Source organism: Lindgomyces ingoldianus, assembly GCF_010093535.1.
Source record: "Lindgomyces ingoldianus strain ATCC 200398 unplaced genomic scaffold BDR25scaffold_15, whole genome shotgun sequence".
NCBI classification, from domain to species: Eukaryota; Fungi; Ascomycota; class Dothideomycetes; order Pleosporales; family Lindgomycetaceae; genus Lindgomyces; species Lindgomyces ingoldianus.
The window spans coordinates 204,440-228,017 of NW_022985176.1; the positions used below are offsets into that span (position 1 = coordinate 204,440).

General features: G+C 45.9%; 6 protein-coding genes across 6 annotated transcripts; 5 read left to right on the plus strand and 1 right to left on the minus strand.

Annotated features, from left to right (window-relative positions):
* Positions 1–760: 760 nt before the first annotated feature.
* On the minus strand, positions 761–1,929 carry BDR25DRAFT_303482 (uncharacterized protein). The gene has a single exon (XM_033690011.1). The coding sequence runs from the start codon at positions 1,827–1,829 to the stop codon at positions 915–917; it is 915 nt and encodes a 304-aa protein (XP_033547695.1). The 5' UTR covers positions 1,830–1,929; the 3' UTR covers positions 761–914.
* A 7,398-nt stretch (positions 1,930–9,327) lies between these two features.
* Positions 9,328–9,669, plus strand: BDR25DRAFT_198475 (ankyrin repeat protein; the record flags this gene model as incomplete). Its single annotated transcript, XM_033684364.1, has 1 exon — positions 9,328–9,669. A coding segment is annotated over one exon (342 nt), but the record flags the coding sequence as incomplete, so codon positions are not given.
* Positions 9,670–11,305: 1,636 nt separating this feature from the next.
* Positions 11,306–12,275, plus strand: BDR25DRAFT_368482 (uncharacterized protein; the record flags this gene model as incomplete). Its single annotated transcript, XM_033697057.1, has 2 exons — positions 11,306–12,076; positions 12,225–12,275. The coding sequence occupies 2 exons, from the start codon at positions 11,306–11,308 to the stop codon at positions 12,273–12,275; spliced, it is 822 nt and encodes a 273-aa protein (XP_033547697.1).
* A 2,590-nt stretch (positions 12,276–14,865) lies between these two features.
* Positions 14,866–15,549, plus strand: BDR25DRAFT_314054 (uncharacterized protein; the record flags this gene model as incomplete). The annotated part of the gene is made up of 1 exon (XM_033691422.1): positions 14,866–15,549. One exon carries the CDS (start codon positions 14,866–14,868, stop codon positions 15,547–15,549), a length of 684 nt encoding a protein of 227 aa, XP_033547698.1.
* Positions 15,550–20,067: 4,518 nt separating this feature from the next.
* BDR25DRAFT_368486 (uncharacterized protein) lies at positions 20,068–21,739 on the plus strand (the record flags this gene model as incomplete). Its single annotated transcript, XM_033697058.1, has 6 exons — positions 20,068–20,442; positions 20,493–20,683; positions 20,736–20,797; positions 20,844–21,000; positions 21,061–21,233; positions 21,285–21,739. 6 exons carry the CDS (start codon positions 20,068–20,070, stop codon positions 21,326–21,328), a joined length of 1,002 nt encoding a protein of 333 aa, XP_033547699.1. The 3' UTR covers positions 21,329–21,739.
* A 1,266-nt stretch (positions 21,740–23,005) lies between these two features.
* Positions 23,006–23,524, plus strand: BDR25DRAFT_201974 (DUF1264-domain-containing protein; the record flags this gene model as incomplete). Its single annotated transcript, XM_033684401.1, has 1 exon — positions 23,006–23,524. A coding segment is annotated over one exon (519 nt), but the record flags the coding sequence as incomplete, so codon positions are not given.
* Positions 23,525–23,578: the final 54 nt, after the last annotated feature.

The following is a 23,578-nucleotide window of genomic DNA, read 5'->3' on the forward strand; positions in this document are numbered from 1 at the left end:
TTAGAATTTAGAAAATTTTAAACTTTTTAAAGTAAGTATATTTTAAGCTACTTTAGCGTAATCTAGCCTAAAAGAGTGCTAATAAGCTTTAATAGTCTTATCTTACTTTACTTACGCCTACTTATTACTTACTTTACTTTTAGCTTTTTCTTTTATGCTTAACTTTACTTAATAACTTAAAAATAAACCTTTATAGGTTACTTTATTATAATTTAGCTATAGTTTTTTTTAAAAAAATTAATTAGCCTTAGCTAATATAAACTTATATTTTAATAACTCTTATATTTAATATGTTAACAAAATGTTCTATAAGAGCATTATAAATAAAAGTAGTAGTTGGGCATCCTAGACAGGTAATACTTTGAACTAGACCTACAGCATACTAGACCCGTCGCTACCAGCGCTGCCGTGCCTGACTCTCTAGAGAAGTATATAGCCAGTTGTAGAAGCCCTCTTTAGATAGCAGAGGATCGCCTTAGAAATTAGGCGGGTACTAATTGTACTCCTATGTCACAGTCACGCCCTTGTTAGTTAATACACCTCTTGATTGCAAAGTGTATACCCTGTTTTTTACACTAACACTCTCTTACTCTCATTTGCTCACGCTCTGATTTGTACAATTTCATTTAAGGATTATGAAGGCGCTGGGAAGAGATCTATAGAGATGGGCGCAGAATTAGGGACTCTCAGAGTTTGTATTAAAATATCATTCAGTATGCGAGGGGAGAGAACAGTAGCACATGTAATATATCTCAGGGCTAAATATCAAAAATTTAAACAAAATGAGGGTGTAATGTAGTGTGTGGTACTTTCTCACGTACCGAAAATGGCAATTCAGGTATTATCAAAAGAATTTCTAACAATTATCGCGGGAACTCCGTGAATTCGGGATGAGGGCAACAGACATTGATGACTCATTCTTCGACGTCCTCATCATCATGTTGTACCTTGCCAAACTTCCAATCAACATAGTTTTGGGGGAACTGTATCTCAACCAAATCCTTCAATTTATCCTCGCTCTTGTATTCATCCAAAGTTTCCGGGGGAATTGGTTCCTCTGCCTGCTCATTCTCCTCTGGATCATAAGTCATTGGTTCTGAGAATACGCTGTCCCACCACATAGGCAAGGAGTTAGCTAGAGCCCAGGTCTTATCGACTTCGACGTGGACCTTGGCGTTGCAAATGAATTCGTCTTCCCACGGGCGGATTAAAATTGCGACTATGTGGCAGACTGGAGGCACGCCATTCTTGACAATGCTACCTTTAACGGGGCCCGAAGCTTCAAATGTCCATAGACCTGCGTTTGGAGTTCGACCGCGCTGAGTGGAGGAGTGTCTAGTGCCAGTGGCGAGGGCATAGAACTCGAGTGGCTGATCTAACTCCTGCTCCCGACTTCCTTCGAACCCGCCTTCTGCATGTGCCATGTCGGCGCCAACTTTTACACCAAATTTGCTGCCTCTGTGTGATTTGAATTTGGCAGATCCTTGTTTGCATTCGAGTTTGAACCCTCGCTCTCCGGGACAGGTTTTGAGGAGTCGCGGGTCTGGGTCCGCTTTGGCAGCGGCCTTCTTCCGAAACACGAGCTCAACCTCCAGTTTTGATATCGGTCTTGCGCGCGACGCAACCGCAACGACCTTGTAGACAAGTAGGCTTGCCTTCTCTTTCTTGTCGTTCACCATCATATGCCCATGCACCGCGATATACGATGTCACCTCATACCTGACACCACCTCGTTTCCCCTTCGCGAGATATTCCCCGAAATCCTTCCCATGAAGCGTTCCATCTAGCGAAGGGTCCGATTCAAACTCGAGGGCGATAGTTTGAGGCATATTCTCGTACCGAACGGTCTTAAAAAGATAGAAGCGTCTGATCCGGAGGAGCGCGCTCGTAAGTACGTCGTGCTTAGATGCCTTATGTTGGGTGATGGAGCATAAAACACAACCGGTATGCGAAAAGTGGGATTTGAGCACTGGGGTAGCGATAAGTGGCCCGATAATTAGGCTGAAAAGCAATGCATCGAAGGGTGGGGCAGAAAAAGCAGAGAGAGCAGAGCCTTAGCCTTGTCGAATTTTGGATGCCCACAACCTCGACACCTTGACTATTTACTACCCAGCTGTACATTTATTCAGAAAGCACTGGCGCGATGATAGCTTCGCGGAGTCACTATCTCGATCGTTCTCTATGCGATAAGATCATACGTGAAGAGCTGGAAGCCCTGAAAGAGTGGCTTGAAACATATCCTCAGAGGGATAGGGATCTCCTTGGTTATGCTTGTTACGCGATATCGAGCTTCAGCCTCCAGTCATTCGATTTAATTTTTGGCTACTATGGACTGGAACCCCTCGAAACTGGGATTATGGCGACCGAAAACCCTCTTTGGGAAGCAATTCGCTGTTACAAAGAGTGTCACGGTCCTAGAGAAAAGCGCGGTCCCTACATCCTTCATCATGTACTAAAATCTATGGGCACTCCTGACATCATCAAGAAATGGGCATTACTTCCAGCCGAAAATGGGCGCTGTGCATTGCACCTTGCGGCGGAGATGGGCGTTTTTGAACCCTTCGCCCGTCTGAAGGAAAACGGGTTCGAGATATGTCGAGTCAGCGACCACCAAGGCGCAACCCCACTTCATCTGGCAGCATCTCAAGGAAAAATCAAAATCTTAAGAATGATTCTGAAATGGTCTTTCGATCATTCGGCTGATAATGATGGCGATACTGTGCTTCACTGGGCTGTTAAAAGATCTCTAGATAAGGCCGCAGTTCGCGAAATTCTGGAATGGAAACCAGCACTTATCGAGGTCTGCAACAAAAAGGGCGAATCTCCTCTTAGTGGTCTTTTGGCTAAGACAAGGCGAGAACGGCTATTTGAACGATCCGCTTTGAGCACAGAGGGAAGCCTTAGTCACTCCAACACAAAAGTCGTAGAATTTCTAATCGCGCATGCACTCCAATACTGTCAGAGCATGGCATCTGTAAGGCTGGCGGTTGGAAATAGTATGTGTCATGTCCCTTTACAAACCTGCCGAAATTTGCTCACTCTCTTCAGATAATCGTAAGTACTAATTCTCAACGCTTGCGCGCTCCGAAATCAGTGACACCAACCTAGCTGAGGACCTGTACTTTGATATCGGCTTTTTGACAGATCCTGCCACAAGGTTCTCACTATACCTCCAGGAGAGAAGACAGTGGAGGGAATGGCCAACCGATGAGGTCCATTCTCCCCAAAGCCATGACGTCCAGCTACTTCCTTTCCTGAAATATGTCAGGCTACCCGACTTGAAATGTCATCCCAGCCAACCGTGCAGAGTGAATCCTTCAGGCGGTCGGTTATCGCCTGAGGCGAACGACGTTTTTGACTATCTTCGCGAGAGATCTGTAGCCTATATTGACGAAATTAACGTCCCTGATTGTCCCTTTCATCCCCATTCGAACGAGCAAATTAAGAGTTCCCTTTCAAACCTCCAAGTGAGATCGATACGATGGAGAAAATTCGACCTCAGCCTGTCTTCGCTACATGACACATTTCGCAAGGCAGGGGTGGAGCGATTGCACCTGTATTCATCTGGCAACGACGATGTTCTGGGATACTGGGCGACTCTCGGAGCTCCGAAACTTCAGGTTTGTCACAACCTATACTATTTTCAGGTCCCCTGACACTAAATACATCACAGCTTCAATCCCTAAATGTCTTAATCGGACGTGTAAGTGTCATTTATTTTCTGCTTGGGTTATACCTCTCGATTCCCCATGGCCATGTGTTATACTGCTTCTGAACATCACTACTTTCCCAGGGGACATGGTACCGCACAGCATTTCAAGATGATATACGCTGAACCAAGATAGACCGAAATTGGCCACATCAAAGACGAACACACCATTGAGAACATCGAAGAGACGTGGAATGCGCGGTTCCGCGACACAGTGCATCGTCACCACAAAAAACGTCCGGCAACGGCAACGGCAGCTGACCGTTGTGAACAGTGTAGGGCTGCAGTCGCAGTCAAAGTTGAAAAACCTCTCTGGGAACCACTAGAGAGCCATAACGCGCTACGAGCATGGGATTTGGATGCACCTAAAGCACTGTAAGCTAAGCTCGAATGTTTATTCGCACAGGGACAAATCCTAAAGCTAATATCCATCTGAAGCAACGCAAAGTCCGTTGTCCTTGAGATGAATCCGTTTCTCAACTTCTTAGAAGCCCTTCGAAACTCCGAGGCCTTGAAAAATGAGACCGATTATTGCCGGAGACATCCAATAAAGGTCGCTATAATCGACTCCGGTGTATTTCCACTTTCCAATTCATTATATAAAACCGAAGGTCGATCCTTCGTCGAAGACGACAGGAGCGACATGGAGCCCGTGGATACGCATTGGCATTCCCCATCTAACCCTCATGGCACTATGGTGGCAAGACTTATTCAACAGATGAATCCCTGGTCCAAACTTTACGTAGGAAGTGTTAAACACGGCCTTGACGCAGGAGGTGTTCAGCTGGACAAAGTGATAAAGGTGGGATGAACCCCCCCAAACTAGATATGTTGCATCAGATGGTAACTAATTTCGGTAGGCTCTTAAATGGGCCCAGGACCAAGAGGTGGATATTGTTTGCCTTAGTTGGGCTATAGAGAAGAGGAGCCTTGGAGCCTACGAAAGTACTCTCCAGGAAGAAATAGGCAAGGCAAGCCGCAAGGCGCTCATCTTCGCTTCTACCAAAGATAGTGGTGCGGCTGGAACTGGCCTTGACAGTCCTTATCCAGCAAATTCGCGAGATGTCTTTGCAATCACTGCAGCTGACTTCGACGGTGATCCCTGTGAGAAGGCGGAAAAAGAGCCTACCGATTTCTACTTACCCTCGCAAATGTTGGAAGTAGATGGTCTTCCCAAGTATCTTCTACCCTCAGGCTCAAAGACTGCTGAAGGTAGTTCTTACGCTACGGCTTTAGCCGCTGGACTCGCTGCCCTGCTCCTCCTATGTGTCCAGATGTCCTATCATTCTGGGGAAAAAGATGCTCAGGAGGAGGCATTGATTGATGAGATCAAGAAGTATAGGGGTGGAAACATGGACCAGTTCTTCAAGGGCCTTTGCCATCGCGACAATCCGAAGTTCGTTCAACCCTGGAACCTTTTCACTGAGAGATTGAACACGAAGAAGACCCCAGGGGCTAGGAAGAAGGCATTGCAGGATCGTTTACGCTGGCTAGCGGAAGCAGCGTAAGAGACTACTGCCCCGTGATATAGTCTTGCGACGTTGAGAAGAGGTGGTGCTATCAAGTCACTGCAATCTGCTTTCCTGTAACTAGGGTCGAATATTTGCTCAGCTCAAGAACAAACGTTAGAGGACAATCTGAAGCCAAGGAGATAGTATTATTTTCTACGCTCCGTATATGTTCCTTTGCAACACAGGTTGATCAGGACATGTCTGCCAGTTTCTCGCCCTTAAATTCCCCTCCCAAGTACAGTTGTTTTGCTTTGGGTGCTTCTCCAACCCACCCGAATGCCACATCTCGCTAATAGTACGGTTTACCAATGGGATTTTATGGCGGTCCTTCCTTCGCTTAGGAGCCACCTGATCGGAATGCCGAGCCAATACAGGTAAGAATTTACCCCACCAGTACTACTTCAGCCTTCCCCCAGCCAGACTGAGTTCACTTCAGCCTCCAGCGCCTTGATGGTGGTTCTCTCATATTACTAGCTCATCTCTGGTCTAATCTTCACTAACTACTACTCTCATCTTTACACCTAACTAACCTAAGTCTCGAGTGTCGTCATTGCTACGCGACGCATGGAGCCGTATTCGGTGCGACCGATCGCTGAGCTGAGAACCATTTCTGAGCCTTACGGTACGAAGCCAGTGGCGAGGCAAGTTTAGACAGATATTTCGTCTCACAGGCTAAATTAACGCGTTGCAGCATCATCTTCGTGCATGGACTTCAAGGGAGCCACAAGCAAACTTGGGAAAGCCCGGGCTTCGCATGGCCGGATGATATTCGGCAGGAGTTCCCAAATGCACGCATTCTTGCCTGGGAGTATGAGTTTATACTCCGACCAGATTACTCAAACTCATTCACTTCGCTTGGAGAAAAACTCCTCGAGGACCTCACTCGCGAAGACCCTTTACCCATTATCTTCATAGCATACAGTATGGGTGGTCTTATCGTCAAGTCTGTACGCTACACCTACAGCTTCTAGTGAAAGCTTATTCTTAATTCTAACTCAAGATTAGGCTTTGAATCGGCCGCATTCATCCATCATTTCTGAAAATACCAAAGGGATCTGCTTCTTTGGCACTCCAGGCTCCAGTTCAACAAGAGAAGGGTGGCAACGAACGATTATTGCCCTTAAGCGCTCTTTGGTGTCTAGGAGTATGGACCTTTCAAAATTAACTTTACTCGTCCAAGACATGCTTGAAGACGAAACCTTGAGAGAAATATCATCATCCTTCCGTGGACTTGCCAATCGGAACAGTACTAGGATACTAACTTTCATTGAGAAGAAACTCACACCGACGATTAGGGGAAAGCAAATGGTATTCACCTTATAGGTCGCCCGGAGTCTTCATAAATTGCTCACAGGTTATAGATCGTCGGTGTAGAAGACGCCATCGTCGGAGCTATCAATGAGAAGGTTGTCGGACGTGCCGTAGACCATATCGAAATGCCCAAGTTTTCTAACCCAAGTGATCCAGCGTATCTCCGATTAAAAAGGTTTCTCAAGGACCTCCTCGAAGAGGTCCACTACGGAAAATGTACTACCAACCCACTTTCTTATAGCGAATTCATCGAGAACCCCACGATTACTGTTCCTGGAACCGATCTCCAGCTTCCAGGTATGGGATTCTTATGTTACTGGAGGAGATCTACTAATAGATTTAGAGAAGGAAGAGCAATTTCTGCAGATGCTGAGCCAAGATAGGCTGGATGAGGACATGATCTCAAATCCTTATCCAGGCACATGTGACTATATCTTTACTACCGACATATGGGAATCCTGGCGCAGGGCTGATATTACTACTTCAAAACGGCAGCTTTGGCTGCTAGGCGGCCCTGGAATGGGGAAAACGGTGCTCTCAAAGTACATCTCGAGAGAGTTGCTGAAGAGGAGCAAACTTACTGCCTCGCCGTTGTCCTGGGCACCGAAAGTCATACTCACATACTACTTCGATATGTCTGTGGATGCAAGACGAGCTATAGCCGGATTTTGTCAGCATCTACTCCACCAATTACTCGTCAAGGACAGGCAGTTGTTCAAATACCTGTACGGGAAACCGTTCTTTGAGATCATCGACAAGCCACGACTTTCAAATCGTGCGGTAACCGAAACCCTGGAATTGATCCTTCAAGAAAGCAGTATTGGACCGATTGCTATTATAGTTGACGCTTTCGATGAATGTGACGACCAGGGGGAACTGAAAAGACTACTTGGACAATTCGTCAATGCCTCATGGATACGTGTGCTCGTTACTGCGCGGTCGCAAACCGAGCGAGTAGATTCCTCACCACTTAGCTATAATCTCAATGAGGATATGGCGCTTGAGAAATCATCCACTGGCGAAGGGGCCATAAACAAGTGCATCCAAGAATATGCGAAGGCAGAAATTAAGAACATTGTGGAGCGCCAACGAATATCGGAACCTTTAGCAAAGACTTTTCAGGAAAGCATTTTCAGATCTAGCCCTGGAAGCTTTCTTTGGGTGCGACTGGCGGTTCGCTACGTCGAAATACAGACTAGTCCGGCGATGCGTCGCAGAGTCATGAACAACCTTCCTTCCAATATCCTTGGTTTATTGACAAGGTTCCTGTCAAGCGCCGATGACTATCGGGCATCCATAATTCTGAACGCGCTCGTAATCGTCATGGAAGCAAAAGCGCCCTTGTCGTTGGATAGCCTTTCGTTCCTTATTCAAGCTTCCCTAGAAGACAAGGTTTTCTCATTAATTCAAACTTCCACCCACGATATCGAGACTTCTACCTCTTCCAGTCTCGCAATATTCACGGAAAACAAGATGCTCGACTTTGAAGAGGAGGTTGAATCCATGCCATTACTAGAAGTGAAGAAACCCGAAGGCACAGTCACATTGATGCATAGCAGCCTTAGAGAGCCCGCTATGGAAATTTTGGCCTCATGGAATGCTAGCTCGGATCCTCACAGACACATTCTATCGACCAAAATAGGTCGACTACAGCACCACAAAGAGATTCACGAGGTCTTAGCTGAGCTCTCTCTGGCCTATTTGCTTGCAGCCTTCCAGGACATGAAGGACCCTCTCAATTTTCTCAACTATGCGGTTCTGTTCTGGACAGACCACGTACGGGAATCTTGGAAGGCCAAACAGCCTTCCAGCACTCCTGTAGGTGTGACACTTCTTCGGCTTATCAGAGCCTTTTTTAGAAACCGAGATACATATCGAAAATGGTATCGGATGTTTTCAAGGTTGGACGGTGCCAGAACAAGGTCGATAATGCCTCTAGAAAAAATGTCTGAACACTCATCAATTGCCTTCACATTAGCTTCATTTGATCTCTGTCATATCCTTGGTAACGACCTCATTTCCAACCCTGCGGAGGATTTACTACGCGAATCTGGAGGACAAACGCCTCTTGAATATGCTGTTCGAAATAGGTGTGTTCAGTCTGTAGACTGGATTCAAGGGTTTCGCAGAGATCAACTGCTCTTACCCAATAGGCCGATCGAACGATCTGGACGTTCTCCGCTGTACCTCGCCGTGCGGTACAACTCCAACAAAGTCCTTAGCTCCTTACTTAACTTCTACAAATCTCCTCTTTCCCAGGCTACCAAGAATGAGTTGACTCAGCTGAGATCAGAACTCCACGAAATAGCGGCCGAGAATGGTTGTAAAGAGATCTTCAAGATGTTATATACCAGAGGATTCGTCAATACAGTCCCAGTTTCTCAAGCTGTGTCTGTGTTGAAGTCGGCGGTGATTCTGGACTGTTGGAGTGAAGCAAAACGAATACTCGACGATTTGAAGGATCCACTCGACATACCAACCAAAAATGATATTCTTCAAACAGCGATTCGCTCTGGGTCGAACCCGATTATAGATCGATTCATTGCAGATTCGGTGGTTGTTGAGTTCGCTAATGACAAAGGACGGCTTCCCCTCCATACCGCGGCGGAAGTAGGGAACGACTATATAGTCGAGAAACTGCTTAAAGGTGGTGCAAGAGTAAATGTACTGGATTCTGAATTCAGAACGCCGCTCCATTTAGCCTCCCAGGCAGGCTGGTTGAGATGTTGTTCGCATCTTCTTGCGGACTGGCACCACCGAGCTCGCCTAAACCTTACGGATACAAAGGGGCGCATCGCGGCACATTACGCGTCAGAATTTGGGCACGTCGATCTTCTGCGGACTCTAATTGAACACGGATCAAATGTTTTTACAGCAGATGGGAAAGGTCGATCACCTCTTCACCTTGCGGCAAGAAAGGGGCATGATGCAGTCGTCAGTCTTCTGCTAGAGAAAGGCGCAGACGTCAATGCACGAAACTACGAACACCAAACCCCCCTTCATGAAGTAACCGCTTCCGGGAACACGATCATTCCTTGGTTATTAAGAGGGGCTGGGGGAGATATCCACGCAGCTGACAAGGACGGGGCAACGCCACTTCACATCGCAGCAAAGAGAAGTTCCGCACAAATGATAGATGGACTTATCCGACTCGGAGCTAATGTCAACCAGCCAGACATGAATGACTTAAGACCAATCGACTACTTTCTCACACGAAGAAAGCCACCGGAAGATGGTTTCCAAGTGCTCAAGGGTCACGGAATGGAATTGAATCCCAGGTCACTAGCTGCAGCTAACGGACATCCTGTTGTAAGTAAATGGCTTGATCGTAAGCAACTAAAATCTCGCTCCTCGACTCTCTCGACATCTGTATTCACAGCAGCGAGTGAGGTTGATAAGGAGAAGGGACTGGAATATTCCGTCAATGACCCATTACCTCCGGATTTAGACAAGGACCTTGAGGAACAGGATGGAGAATTAGCTCCTGGTGGTGCTGAGACTCCCAATACTAGCCCACCCCCTCGAGCACATGTACCGCCCTCTGTGCCTGCGAAACCTCCCCATTTGCGGCTTCCGTGTAGCAGTATTTCATTTGTCTAGGAAACTGAACACGTTAGTAAGATTCTTTAGGTTCTTAAGATTCGTAGGTAATTCCTGGGCCGTGAAGCGTTTGCAGACTTAGAGTTAAGGGCAGTTAGATGTTTTAAGAGGTTTCGTGGAGCATTATCTGTCCTGGCGTCGACTTCAGGAGATTCAAAGGGTTGCAGCTGAGGTGAAGGAGAAAGAAAGAGGGAAGGGCCTGAAAGGGAGGATTCTGAGGCAGAAATACGGCGAGAGTCCGCAGAGAGTGCTAGACAAAAGGTGGCCAGAGACAAGGTGGAAACCCCATCGCGGTGACGATACGGGAAGGAGTATGGTCGACAGCGACCAACGTATAAAGCGAAGAGAAAAGCTAGAAGAAGATAGCCGAGGATTGCGCGGCTGCAGAATCCTCCATAAAGAAAATGCAAAAGTGGCACAGAGCAAAGGCGGCACAAGCGGAAAGCGAAGGCCGCAAAGGCTCACCAAGAAGCAAATGGTCGAAGACAAAGAGGAAGAAAAGCCATTCTAAACCCGAGTGACGCTCTACATGCACAGATATTAGTGGGAGAAAGTCCCAGTCACTAAGCCTGCGTACTATACGCGTCCACCATTTATATTTGCTTGTCAATGCCCAGGACGTAAGACCGTGACATTCGATTCCGGTAGGGGACCACTGAAAGCGAGCCGCACACCATCCGTGAGCAACAGCTACAGGGAGCGCCAAAATAATGCTTATTCTTCCATTGCTAGTGAAATGGAACGGCGTGTTCCATCTCTAGTATGGGATGACGGAGTTGATTATACCTCTGGATTCGCATCCTCCATCATTGCCACCGCATTACGCCTTTGATGATGATTGGGAGTATTGAAAATAACTCTTGTCTTATACTTCTTATCTCCTTGTGCTCATTCCTTCCTGGCGCAATTTCGTTTCTGCGTGCAATGGGACACATGGATGTGGGGCACATCGATCCATCTGCAGGTACATACAATGCATTTCATCCATATATTGCGGTCACTACAGCCAATCTATTAACAACAATCCCATCTGTTCCAAATAAAAACGGATAATGCGGTGTCTGAGACCCCAGCCTCCACATTACCATGACCATCTTAACGTTGTGAACCGCCTGGGGCAGCAGCAGATAAATGCCCGATCAGCCCGCATCCAGAATTTCAATCGCTAACCAGAATGTTCCGTCTCCTCCTCAGTACAATCGCATTGGCAGCGACAGCCGTCTCCCATTGCACCCGCCCTGGGCTTACCGAGGCTGTCGACGAATACCTCTCCGCGCAGCAGTCTGGTCAAGTTTCTGCCTTCAAAGCCCGCTTTGACAATAGCACCTGGTTGGGATACTTCGAAAACACCAAGAAAGCCGACGTTGACACCGGGATTCTGACGCATCCGCTCGTGATATCTTATAACCGGAGCTTATACGACACGACAGCATGCGCGACATTCACAGAATTCTACGTGAACGACCTGAATGCTCCGTACGTCATCGGTACTCAGTTGCGCTTTGCGAATCATCGTATCAACAAGGTCGACACCATCATCACAAAGCCGGGTGATTGGCTCTTTAACATTACGGGTAACATGTATTACGCACCAAAGGAGAATTGGGGTACAATCCCAGAGGAAAAGCGCGACTCGAGAGACACGATAAAAAAGGCGGCGGATGCGTACTGCGATCTGTTTAACAATCCAAACATCACTGTTCCGTGGGGTGCACCGTGCAATCGGCTTGAGGGGGGTCTGTACGGTGGCAAGGGCTTGCCAAACGATACCTGCAACGCGGGCGTACCGTCGGGTATTGACATGAGAAATCGAAGATACGTTATTGACGAGACGGTTGGTGCGGTAGACGTGATGCTGGATTTTGGAGGTAAAAGTGGCGGGCTACCCGATAGCCACGAATTTCGGGTTGAGGGCGGCAAGATCCGATATGTCCATACGATGACGGTGTGTGTGGTGCCAGGATGTGGATTCAACACCACATCAAGCTCTTCTTGACTTTGAATGTGGTGGAGGGTAAAACTTCTGGGTTCGACCTATCGGCCCATAGGGACTTTATCCATTGTAGCAGATAGGGTAGAATGACGCATGTTAGGATGATGCGAATGTAGTTCGCTCTTGTACTTCTCGTCGTGATGAATTCTAACCTAGCAGTTAGTAGTGTATCCCCGTGACGCGCGTAATCCCGAACAACGAAGGGTATCAATATCAACCCGAAGACAGTATATGCTTCCGTTGCAGGATGTATGAGGCAGTTCTTATCGAACGAACGCTTCGAGTTGTTGACTCTAGTTCTCCGTTGTCGTTACGTTTGTTAGAGGACCCTATCTCAATCCGCTGCGAAGACTTGACACAAGCTCTAGAGCACCACATCAATATCCCATGTGCTTTGACTCAAGGCTTATCTCGTCGCCACTCCCCTCTCTCTTCAATGCCTTTGCCGCGTGGGTGTGATTATATAGCAACACCTTCTAGCAAGTCAATCACGTTACACTGTCCTCGACCCAAGGCTTAGTTTCATTTCGACCTGCCTCTCTTCCTATGATAGCGGTCTATTTTCGGAGTCATCGCAAATGAGTATACGCACCGTACGTCAGGCTCTTATTGGAAGGGTTCTAGGTGTGAAACATGCTGACCGCTGTTCCGCAGTTAGGTACGCGTTGTAGTCCTTCTCACCAATCGTCGGTTTTACGTAGGCGATGTTGTGAAAGTCGCCCCCGCTGTGAGGCGCGGGCATGTGCCCCGACGAGCCACCATTACGAGTCTAGCATAGATACCCGAGACTTCAAAGCAAAGTTTCTGCCAACCCAAACAGGAGAGTTCCTGCAGCTAGAGTCGCGATGATTATTCACGCTTCCGACATCTCGCCATTTCCAACTCTGGGTGAACTCTCGTTTCTAAGTAGGTGAGAGGCTGCGAGAGGCTGCGAGAGGCCAACTTTACAATGAGAACCCCTATGAGATACCCTTTCGACACGCGCATCTTGAATTTGGCATTTCCGTCGCGTAACCGCCAGGAGTCTCGGACTGCATTATGAGCCATTGTGCCACAAACCCAACGTAGAAACACAATGCCATTCTAACCCCCTTTATATTTCAATAGCGGTAGCCATGTAAAAAATTAGGAACTCCATACTTACCCAGTCCCACGTTTTTGTGAGCCGTTATCTAATTCGCACCAAGATCCAGGTTAATGGACACTGCCACAACGATCGAGGACAAGAAATTTCATATCGCTCTAGGTATCTCCTACGCCATCAAGCCGCTCAAGATTGTGAACTCAATTTTGCTTAATTTTTACAAACCCGTACGCCTAACCCCTAGCAGAGAATTCCTGATTGTTTGCTGTCGTATCAGCATTGCGACTTCAGGAAGGCGAACCGGAGAACTACAAATATATCGAAACACGAACCAATATGAAGAGGGCCTATGCGATTGAAAAGAGACTCTGGGACCTGCAACCCCACTACGTCCTTGCCAATGGGACGCAGTTAGGTAATACGAGCGCTTCGATCATTGAATATGTGGATATAGAACTGAGAGGTTGGGGGGGTGAATGGTGGTACTGTCTTAATATCGTCAACAGGGTCTTCAATCGACTCGACGAAATTATGATTCCAAATGGAATGACTTCACCTGCAAATCGGGAATGGGACACCCAAAGGCGGGTTTATTTCTATTGGTCTCCCATGGGCCAGGTGTACAAATTTCAGAGTGGTTCGTGGTTCAACGCGAATGGGCGGAAATATGTAGAGTCCACAGTGGTCAGGACCACTAGGACTTCCTCTGCATTCAACACGCCCAAACACACCGGAAAACTTCAAGCTATCTAGAAAAGGAAAGAGAGCGGTGAGGAAACAATTTAAGAAACACTACTGCCAACTCACATAGTTGTTTGACCTCCCTCGGGCACACCTCTCCCTGCAGAGTCCACCGGGCCGTCTTGGATTTGGCTAACACACCCTAGTCTCTAAATTCTACATACGTGTCTTTTCTTATATATTCTGCTTATAGTTTGCATCTGTGACGCCTTCCCTCATAGGTATGCTTGCAGCTACAGTAGGATCAAGCTGATGTCACACCTAATCGCTCTCTGTAGCAAGTCTTCTCTCTCAAGCATATCCTTCAGCTCTAATAGACGATTGTACTCCTTGCACCAAGAGATAGATAAAGTTTTGTATATAGTCAAGTAGCCCTTCCCTTCGCTTGTTCGCAGATACCCCTAATTTGTCGGTTTCGAGTTGGGTGTTAGCCCCACCAGGGCCACAGAGCAAAGCCAAATCAAAAAACTGTATCCTTTCCACCAAATAAAACTACAATGTCTTGAGCAAGCCCCCGAAATGTGCTTGAGTACCTGATGCCAAAGCCGAAGTTATAATCTTTGCTTTTGGTGTTCTGGACGCTGTAAAGTCCAGTGTGCGGTGCGAGGGATCAGTATGGGTTTTCTGTTTAGAGCGACAAACAATTTCTTGGATGAAGACCATCGAGCTAAATATAAGTATAACCCTCTGTCGATCCTGTTCCGCTCCCGCATTTTTCGCATTGAGCCACACACCACGTGTAAATCACAGTCTCAAATTTCCGATCGCCTCGTGTTTTCTCGGGCTGTGAAACGGGTTACTAATATCAACATGGTCAACTTTCAGCTGCAATCTTACAGCGAAACAAGTCACATAAAGGGCACGGTAATGAATGTACAAAGAGAATCCAACATCGACTTCATTTCTCTTCGCAAAAATGCCACGCAACTTGCTCAACTCCGCACTACTTCTGGTTTTCGCTTTTGGGCTCCCAGGTCCAAGCAATGCAGCATGGAAGAACCTTACCGTGTCGGACTACAAGTTAAAGCAAAGTGGGTATTCATCCACGATCGCGAGTTTTGACAAAGCACTCCTGAACGTCCAGGTTGGAGATATAATTGGAGATATAAACCACAGCAATCCGAGCACGGCTCCAAACGTGAAGCACCTCGTTACCTCGAGTGGATATTCATGGGAGTCCTCGTCGGATTTCGATGACGCGAACACGGACAAATGGTATCCGCAGGGGATCACAACCTCGGCGGATGCCTACGAAAAAGGCGACTTTGATGGTCATCGTGTTCATCTGGTTTCTTGGCATTCAGACAATTACGACGATGGGAAACGTGGAGCCAGGGTCGCATTCGTGAATCGAGGACCGGGAGGCACCAAGAAATATCGTCATGTCCTGCTTGTCCAACCGAAAGGAGAGGATGATTTCGAAGCGATCACGGGCCTTCATGCGGGCGGTATCCTGTGGTATGGCACATTGATCTACGTAGTAGACACCACCGGCGGTTTGAGGGTATTCGACCTAGCGCATATGTACCAAGTGGACGGGAATATCAAGGACAACATCGGTAAATCTGGGACGAAGTATGGAGCATATGGATACAAGTGAGTTCTTGAACCGACTTCCAAATTTCGACCATTCACACCATGTACCGAATATGAACTCATACACTGTAGATACATACACACCTGAGATCAATCAAGCCAGCTTGATAGCTTAATTAGAAGATTGATGCTAAGCCAATTCAATCAATCCAGCCAAACCTTATATAGAAACGCAATTAATCTAGCTAAGCTTTTCTGTAAGCTTAATTTAAATTAATAGCTTAATTGCCTTAAGTATATAGTAGATTTTAAAGATAAGGCAGCCTATAAAGTAGCTTAGATAGCTGTAAAAGCTTTATACTAAACTTTTTTTAGTGTTGTTTACTATGTAGTATTGTGTAATATCTAATAACTCTGTGTAACTAGCAGCTAGCGTGTTGTCTTATATTGTATACTCCATCTCCATCTATTACCCACAATGCTATATACTTCTGGTGTTGCAGATCTATCGCTGTATACCTCACCCTATTGTCGCCCTTATGCCGCCCAAGAAACGTATCTCTAATAGCGCTCCCTTGCCTAAAAAGCGCGTGCGCAGCACTGTAAGCTAGCCTATTATAATTAACTTACTGTTATTTTAATCTTAGCTATCTACCCTATCTCTGCTGCCTCTATATACATATACTTTTAAGTTGTAATTGCGCAAGTTGCAGCCTAAAAACGCTATTATTGCGCCTACTAAAAGCAGTAAGTAAGCTACACTTACTCTATCTTCTAAAGCAGCTAACAACACTGTAGATAAGGCTTTTAACACCTATTTTAAAAATAATTATAATAGCATAGATTAGAATTATCTTAAGCTGTATATAAAGCCTATTACAACGCACTAACATAAGTAAAGTTAGATTTATTGCCACAGCTATTATGTTGCTCTTTTTAAAGATCTAACCTATATATTTTTTATCTGCTACTAGTGTTTTAAGCACAAGCTTATAGATATTAGTATTAGGATATATAATACAAGCGCAGTAGTCTTGTTAGCTGCGCGCTACCTTAGTAAGCAGAAGCCTAGCTATAAGCTTGTAGCACTAGGCAAGACTTTAATTACTAGTGTTTATAACGCGCTTATTACTGCAAGAGTCCCTATTTTATAGGCAGTAGCTAATTAGATTAACAGCTTTAGCAAGCAGCGCTTTAGGTTTACTATAGTTAACTAGCTTATTATAAACAACTACTTTATCTCTAAGTTTAAAACACTAGCTTTTTAACACTTAATTACTATTACTAACCTGCTTACTAAAGCAGCGCTGTAGAAGAACTACAAGAGCGTCTCCTAATACATTATATAACTATTTAACTAGCTTAGGCCTTGTGTTGTTTACAAGCTGTTACAATTGCTTAGCAGGATCTATATAAGCTTTAATAGATAGATAATAAAAGCTAGTAAGCGCAGGTTTCTTAGTATTATTACCTACTACATTAACTTAGATAGCAAGCTCTAAGACCTACCTATTGCGCTGCCTTAGCTTACAGGCGCTTACACTAGCAATTAACTAGCTAAAGTTGTATTATTAATATTAGAGCAGTTTAGTATAAGTAAGCGCACACTTAGTTACTTTATCTTTAATAATGCTTTTAATAATAACACTGCTGTTACTGTAATTGCTTATAAGCTTAAATTTAATCTTATTTGCTAACACCTTTACTATAGCCCTTATATAATTAATCTAATTAGGTAGAGACTGCTCTAGGGCAGAGATATAGACTTATATAATAATAAAAGAGTTAACAAGCTTACTAATAAGGCAGCATTTATAAAGAAGTAGTAAAAGCATAGACCTTTAGGTGTACTTTTTAATATTATTAACTATATTTACACACTGCAGCAGTACAATCTCTTTAAGAAGGCGCAGCGTACAGCTTACTGTAAGCTGCCTTATAACGCAGATAACAAGCTTACAATACTGCAGCTAATTAAGCTAGTAGTTACACACTAGAACTTATACTTTAACTATTTTAAGCAAGCTATAAAGCTTACGCTAGCTATTAACGCGTACACAAACACCTACATATAAAATATAGTAAAAGAGGATATCTACGCTAACTTACAGGGCAAGGATTAGCCTGCTGCTCTATAGTAGATAAGATTAGACAGCCTTACAGCTGCTAATTAAGCTATTATTACTAACTATATAAAGGTTCTTAGGCTACTTAAAGAGTGTATAAAGCGCTTTAAAAGACATAGTAAGTATAGCTTTAGTGTAATTACTAAAGTAATTCTAATGTTTAAGTTTCTACTTACTTAATTAGAAGCTTACCTCCTCTACTATAATAGCGTAGTCTATAACGCTTATAATAAGGCGCTTAAAGATTATCTTCCTATTAATCTACACGCAGCGCTGCTTAAAGTAAACAAGTACTATGCTAAACTTAACAACTTGCTAGCTTACTACACTGCTATAATACTCTATTCTTGCTATAAACACTACTATAATTAAGTGTAGGCTAAGAAGTCTAATTAGCTAGCATCTAATAATCTTAATTTCTAGGCACTATAGGTAGATTATAAGTTACTACTGTTACTAAGGCCTTGCTACACACGCGCACTAAAGAAACTAAGTAATATTAATAATATAATTAATAGCATTATTAATTCTACACGCAGCAATACTAAGGAGGATAAGTATAAGTAGTAGAAGCGTAAGCTAATTATTAGTAAGAGCACTAATCCTATATAATACTAGTTTAGGCTACGCGATTAATATCCTAACTTTAGTAAGATAGCGCTTATAATACTCTCTATACTAGCTTTAAGCTGTGAGTGTGAGCGCGTCTTTAGTAAGCTTAGAGATCTACTAGAGCCTTGCTAACACTGTATATTACCTAAGCTACTTGCAGCACTACACTTAGTATAACAATAGAGACAGGCTAGTTTTAGTGGCAGTAATAACAATAATATAGGCTAATTAAAGCTTACTAACAAGCAGATAGACGTTTTGTACAAGCTTAGTAAGTAGGTAGGCGAAGACAACAATCTAGATACATAGGACAACAGCTAAGACTTAACACTAAAAAATATATACAACTTTCCTATTTAGGAATTAAGCACTTAAGCTACTAATTAAGCTAGCAACTTTCTGCTAAGCTAATTTAATTAATCTAGCTAAACCTTATACTAAAACGCAATTAATTAAGCCAGAAACTGCCAGCTTGCTTGATTAATTGATCTCAGGTGTGGATACATATTACCGCAAGTAAGGACTTACAACTGGCAATCCAAGTCCGGTGTGACAGATCTTCGCTTCTCGTTTATCTCTTTGGACCGAACTACCACTCCGGATTCTCTTGTGGTGGGTGAATACCATGCCTCACGAACAGATCTTCGCCTCGTCCGCTTTGACCTCGACTACACCAACCGGTTGCTCCAGACGTCTAATGGCATGGCCACTTCATCCGAGGCCGTTCAACATGGCGAGACAAAGATCCAGGGTGGGATATCGATCAATGGGAAGTTCTTCTTGACCCAAAGCGGCGGGAGTTTGATCAGCTTCACGTGGAAAGGTGGTCAGAAGAAGACTGCAGATGTCTTTCCTGCTGTCCCCGAGGACCTAAGCTATGAGAAAGGAGTTGGATTGTGGACGCTGATGGAGCAACCAGGCAAGAGACACGTTTTCGCGGTAGATCCTAGTAAATTTTAGTGCCATCGCGTGACCTCCATGTCAATTTAGAGTCTTTCCATGCATAGAAGGCCTCGTGCACACATCCAACGGTGTCTCCTAGTATTTTCAAACCCGAAAATGCTCCTCCTATACTCCTCGGGGTCAGCTAAGCGCAATGGGGACACTGGAACGTTTCCGTATTCTTGGGGTTGGGCATCCATGGAACAGGTTGGACCAAATTTAAAAATCATATCAAGTGGTGGTCGATAAATCATCATATGTCGTTCCTGTTTCAGTCACCGATATATAACGACTGGGCGCCTTTGTGGATGCGATGTGTAAGACCAACGGGTCTCGCCCCCGGTTTCTAGTGCTTTCGCTCAACGAGAATCTGGTCGAGACATTTTCCAGCATATCCTGACGTATCCCGACAGTCATCTCTTCATTTAAATCTCTCCGCTCACCCAGAAGCGTTGATAAGCGGTGCGATGATTCGATAGTGCTGAAAAATACATGCCCGGAAGTTTGCCATGCCACAATCAAAGGGCTGATCTGATTGGCCGAGAAGCGGAGGTATGTAGATGAACACTTAAGCTTTTAATCTACGGCAGTTGAACTTGCAGAATACGATAGGCGAATACCCTTTGGCAATACCCGTGAACCGAATGCAACCAAGAGATTGTGGGGAGGACTTGTTTATGCTAACGCACGGTGCATCTAGAGCAAATGGGGTAGTGGAGATGCTTTTAAGGGCGGAAGAGTATATTCCACCTCTTGGTTTCCGTGTCTGCCTTTGCTCCCACTACTCTCATTCACTCAGTACCCACGGTAGTTGACGTCGCCTCAAGATGCAGTGGAAAACTCTTGCCTTGGCACTCGCGCTCGCCGCGCAGGATGCGTATGCTGCTTCGGCCAGCGGCCTCATGGCCAGGCAGTTCGCTCAATCAGCCATGATGCGCTTCCAGTGCTCACAGCTCGTTATTGATCGTATCGATCCTCTTGTTCAGCCAGGGATGACGCCGTCAAGTCATCTTCATCAGATTGTTGGCGGAAATTCCTTCAACGCCAGCATGAAGGCACTGGATTATGATCCATCAACGCAGTCTACATGTACTACCTGCGACTACTCAGAAGACTTCAGCAACTATTGGACTGCGAATCTGTACTTCAAAGCAAAGAACGGAACGTTCAAGCGTGTTCCACAAATGGTGAATCTGGGGTTGTCAGGCCGTGAAGGAGTCACGGTGTACTATATTCCTCCGTATGATGGAAAGACAAAAGTCACTGCACCACCAAAGGTAGGCGCAGTAGCAGCGTACTTCATCTAAGCACACCTAATTTATTCCAGGGTTTCCGTATGATTGTCGGCGATCCTACCCTCCGCTCTAAGACCGGCCAGCAGAAGCAGCTCTGCCATCGATGCTTCAGCAACAAGAAGCAGGATCCATTTGGAGGCGCTCCATGCACGGGCGACGACACGTTCGATCTCCCAAAGAAGCAATGCGGTGGCGGTATCCGAACCACCATCACTTTCCCCACGCAAGTTCACTCCTAGAGTATAAGATTTACGTCCACAATTGACAGTCCGCAGATGCTGGGACGGAAAGAACACCGATTCGCCAGACCACAAGTCTCACGTCGCCTACCCAAGTAGTATATTCATCCCACTGTGCACTTTAGCAATGCTGACATGTCGAAGGCGGATCTTTTGAATCTAATGGTGCATGCCCATCAACTCATCCAGTCAAGCTTCCGCAGATCATGTACGAGGTGATGTGGGATACGACGGTCTTCAATGACAAGAGCTTGTGGCCCACCGATGGCTCCCAACCGTTCGTCTACTCTATGGGCGACGGGTAAGCGGCTTATCCCTTCGTGATTGGGGCAATTCAATGCGTTGCTAACGTCAGTAATAGCTCTGGATACGGTCAGCACGGTGATTACCTCTTTGGCTGGAAGGAGGGTGTGTTACAGAAGGCCCTTGATGCGCGATGCAGCGGCAATGCCTGCAAGACACTCAAGACCCAAACCTCAGCTGCGGCCACGAAGTGCGCAAAGTCACAACAGATGGTAGAGCCCGTTGAAGGATGTAAGTCTTCCTATCTATATCCCTGACAAGGTGCTAATGGTTGCGATGCAGGGCTCACAGAGCTTCCCGGAGGCATGCCGGTGACATATAAATAAGAGCTTCCGACCTTGTCCGCTGGAGTAGTTATTGCGTGCCCGTTGAGCGTTAAGCGTTGAGCTTTGTAATGGTGATTGATATCGCTTCGGGGAGAGGCGTCTGGCGCTTCAGGCGCAAGGCTTGTGATGGAGAATGAAATAAGATCCTGCAAAGAAATCTCAGTACTCTGTCCTTGAATGTAAGGTCACTCGTTTGGCTACTGAGTCGACCCATACCTTATTCACAAAAATCCATTTTCCAGTAGCGACTAAAATTGTCTTCGCTGCTAGATACCCAGGTACCTTCCTAATACAGTAACAGCGATGAGATGGTGGAAGAAAGTCATCTACCTAGAACTGAAGAGATAATAACGGTCATTTACAAAAGCTCAGAGGAGCATACGCTTTCTAAGAGATGAACGCTAGAACAATGTAGGCCATCCCAAATCCTTAAAGTATACCCTCTCTAGAAGGCCGCAAACTTGATATTCGAAGAATTACGTGGAGTTTTCCAGGATATATGTCGAAGACTAAATTCACATTTTTAATTATAAATCGCCATAGAATATGCGTGGTGGCTGGCGGCTCTTTGGAATAGGCTGGGGCAGAGTGACGCATCAATGAAGGGATGAGCCGCAGAAGATTCCCCGGTGAGAATAGCGGGAATTGCGTGATTCCACGTGAAGCAGCCTTCCAATTGGTCTATAAGAAGCCTGTTCGCCGTCTTGTCGCTCATCTTTTTTTCGTCTCACTCCACTTCCGGTTTTCCGTCTCATTCTCGGTTACCCTGCAACCGCCGAGTCCACCAAGCAAGACCCGACCCATCCCGACCGCATTGATTACACATGTCGATAATGTGAGCAAGTTATGCTAGGATCATTTTCTGACTCACTTGCCCTGCCTTCCCTTGCTATCGGAATTTCTGGTGTCGTCGGAAGCTGCACCTTGAAGATGACTGGGATGTGAAGATTGACTTCGCCGAGTTCTTCAGCAGTCGCCGACTACCTTCAAGATGGGCCACCCCCGACATCAACTTGCGTTTATGTTTAGAAAATGCGAACGCTGGGTGGCTGTGACCGGGGAGTAGAATCTTAGAGTACCGCAATCTCTCAAGGGCCGTCCCGTCCACGAGACTTCAACGGCGATGTTGCTCAGCATCTAGTCGGCTTTCCCCACCCTTTTTCCCTTCCCGGCATCGACATATCTCCGCGCCGAATTTTCTCTACGCTAATCGATTTCAAAATGATTTGGAATTGTGACGCAGACACGAACCTAAATCTCGAGTCGGGGACTCTTCCCTCCAAGTTACTAGGCCCTCTTCGTCCAGATTGAAGATCGGAACATCGTAGTAGTCTTCGGGGCGTGATTGAGTTATCAACCTCCAAGGTGAAGGCTCTGAGAACGTTTCCGACATTACCGCGAGAGTTTTTACCATGGCGTCCTGGCTTGGGGTATAAATCGAGACTCTGGCGCACTTCACACTGCTCCCATTCACGACAGCAGCCTGCTCGCCCATCCAATTTACACCTTCTTACCCGGGTTTTGATTCTGATCTGTTGTCTCTTCTTCCCCATGTTCCCAGTCATGGCTCTCTTTACGATACTCGCACAAATGTTGGCCCTGGCTTCAATTGTAGCCTCTGATACTCAACCTCAAAATCAGTTCGGGTTGATCGGTCCGTCGTCTGTTATGCTGTTCCTTAACGGCTTCCACTTTATCTCGGGTCATCCTGACCAAGTGCTGCACGCCAACCATCACTGCAGCATCATGTCCGCCGATTTCATCCAGTGTGCCATCTTCGTTCCAGGAACAAATCCCGCTCGTCTTGCTGGGGTGGAATACATAATCAGTGGCAATGCCTTCGCCAAGCTTCCCCTTGAAGAGCGTCAACTCTGGCATTCCCATCAATATGAGGTTACGTCCGGACTGTTAGTCGAGCCTGGTATGCCAGACAACGTGGACAAGGAGGCAATGAAAATCTTGGTCAACACATATGGAAAGACATTCCACACCTGGCCGTACAACAGCAAGAACAACTCTCTGCCACTTGGGATTCCTGAGATCGTGAACGGGTATACTTCGAATGGACAAGTTCCGAAGGAAATGGTGGATGCGAGGGACAAGATGTTCGGACTGAATCATACGTTGATCAGGGGAAATCGGACGGATATTGTCGCACCGGCAGTAATCAAGGGGGCTGATTCGTGGAAGGATGGCTTTGTGCTGACCCTGGCTTTGAAGAATACCACTGGATTTGTTGGCCCGAAGTGC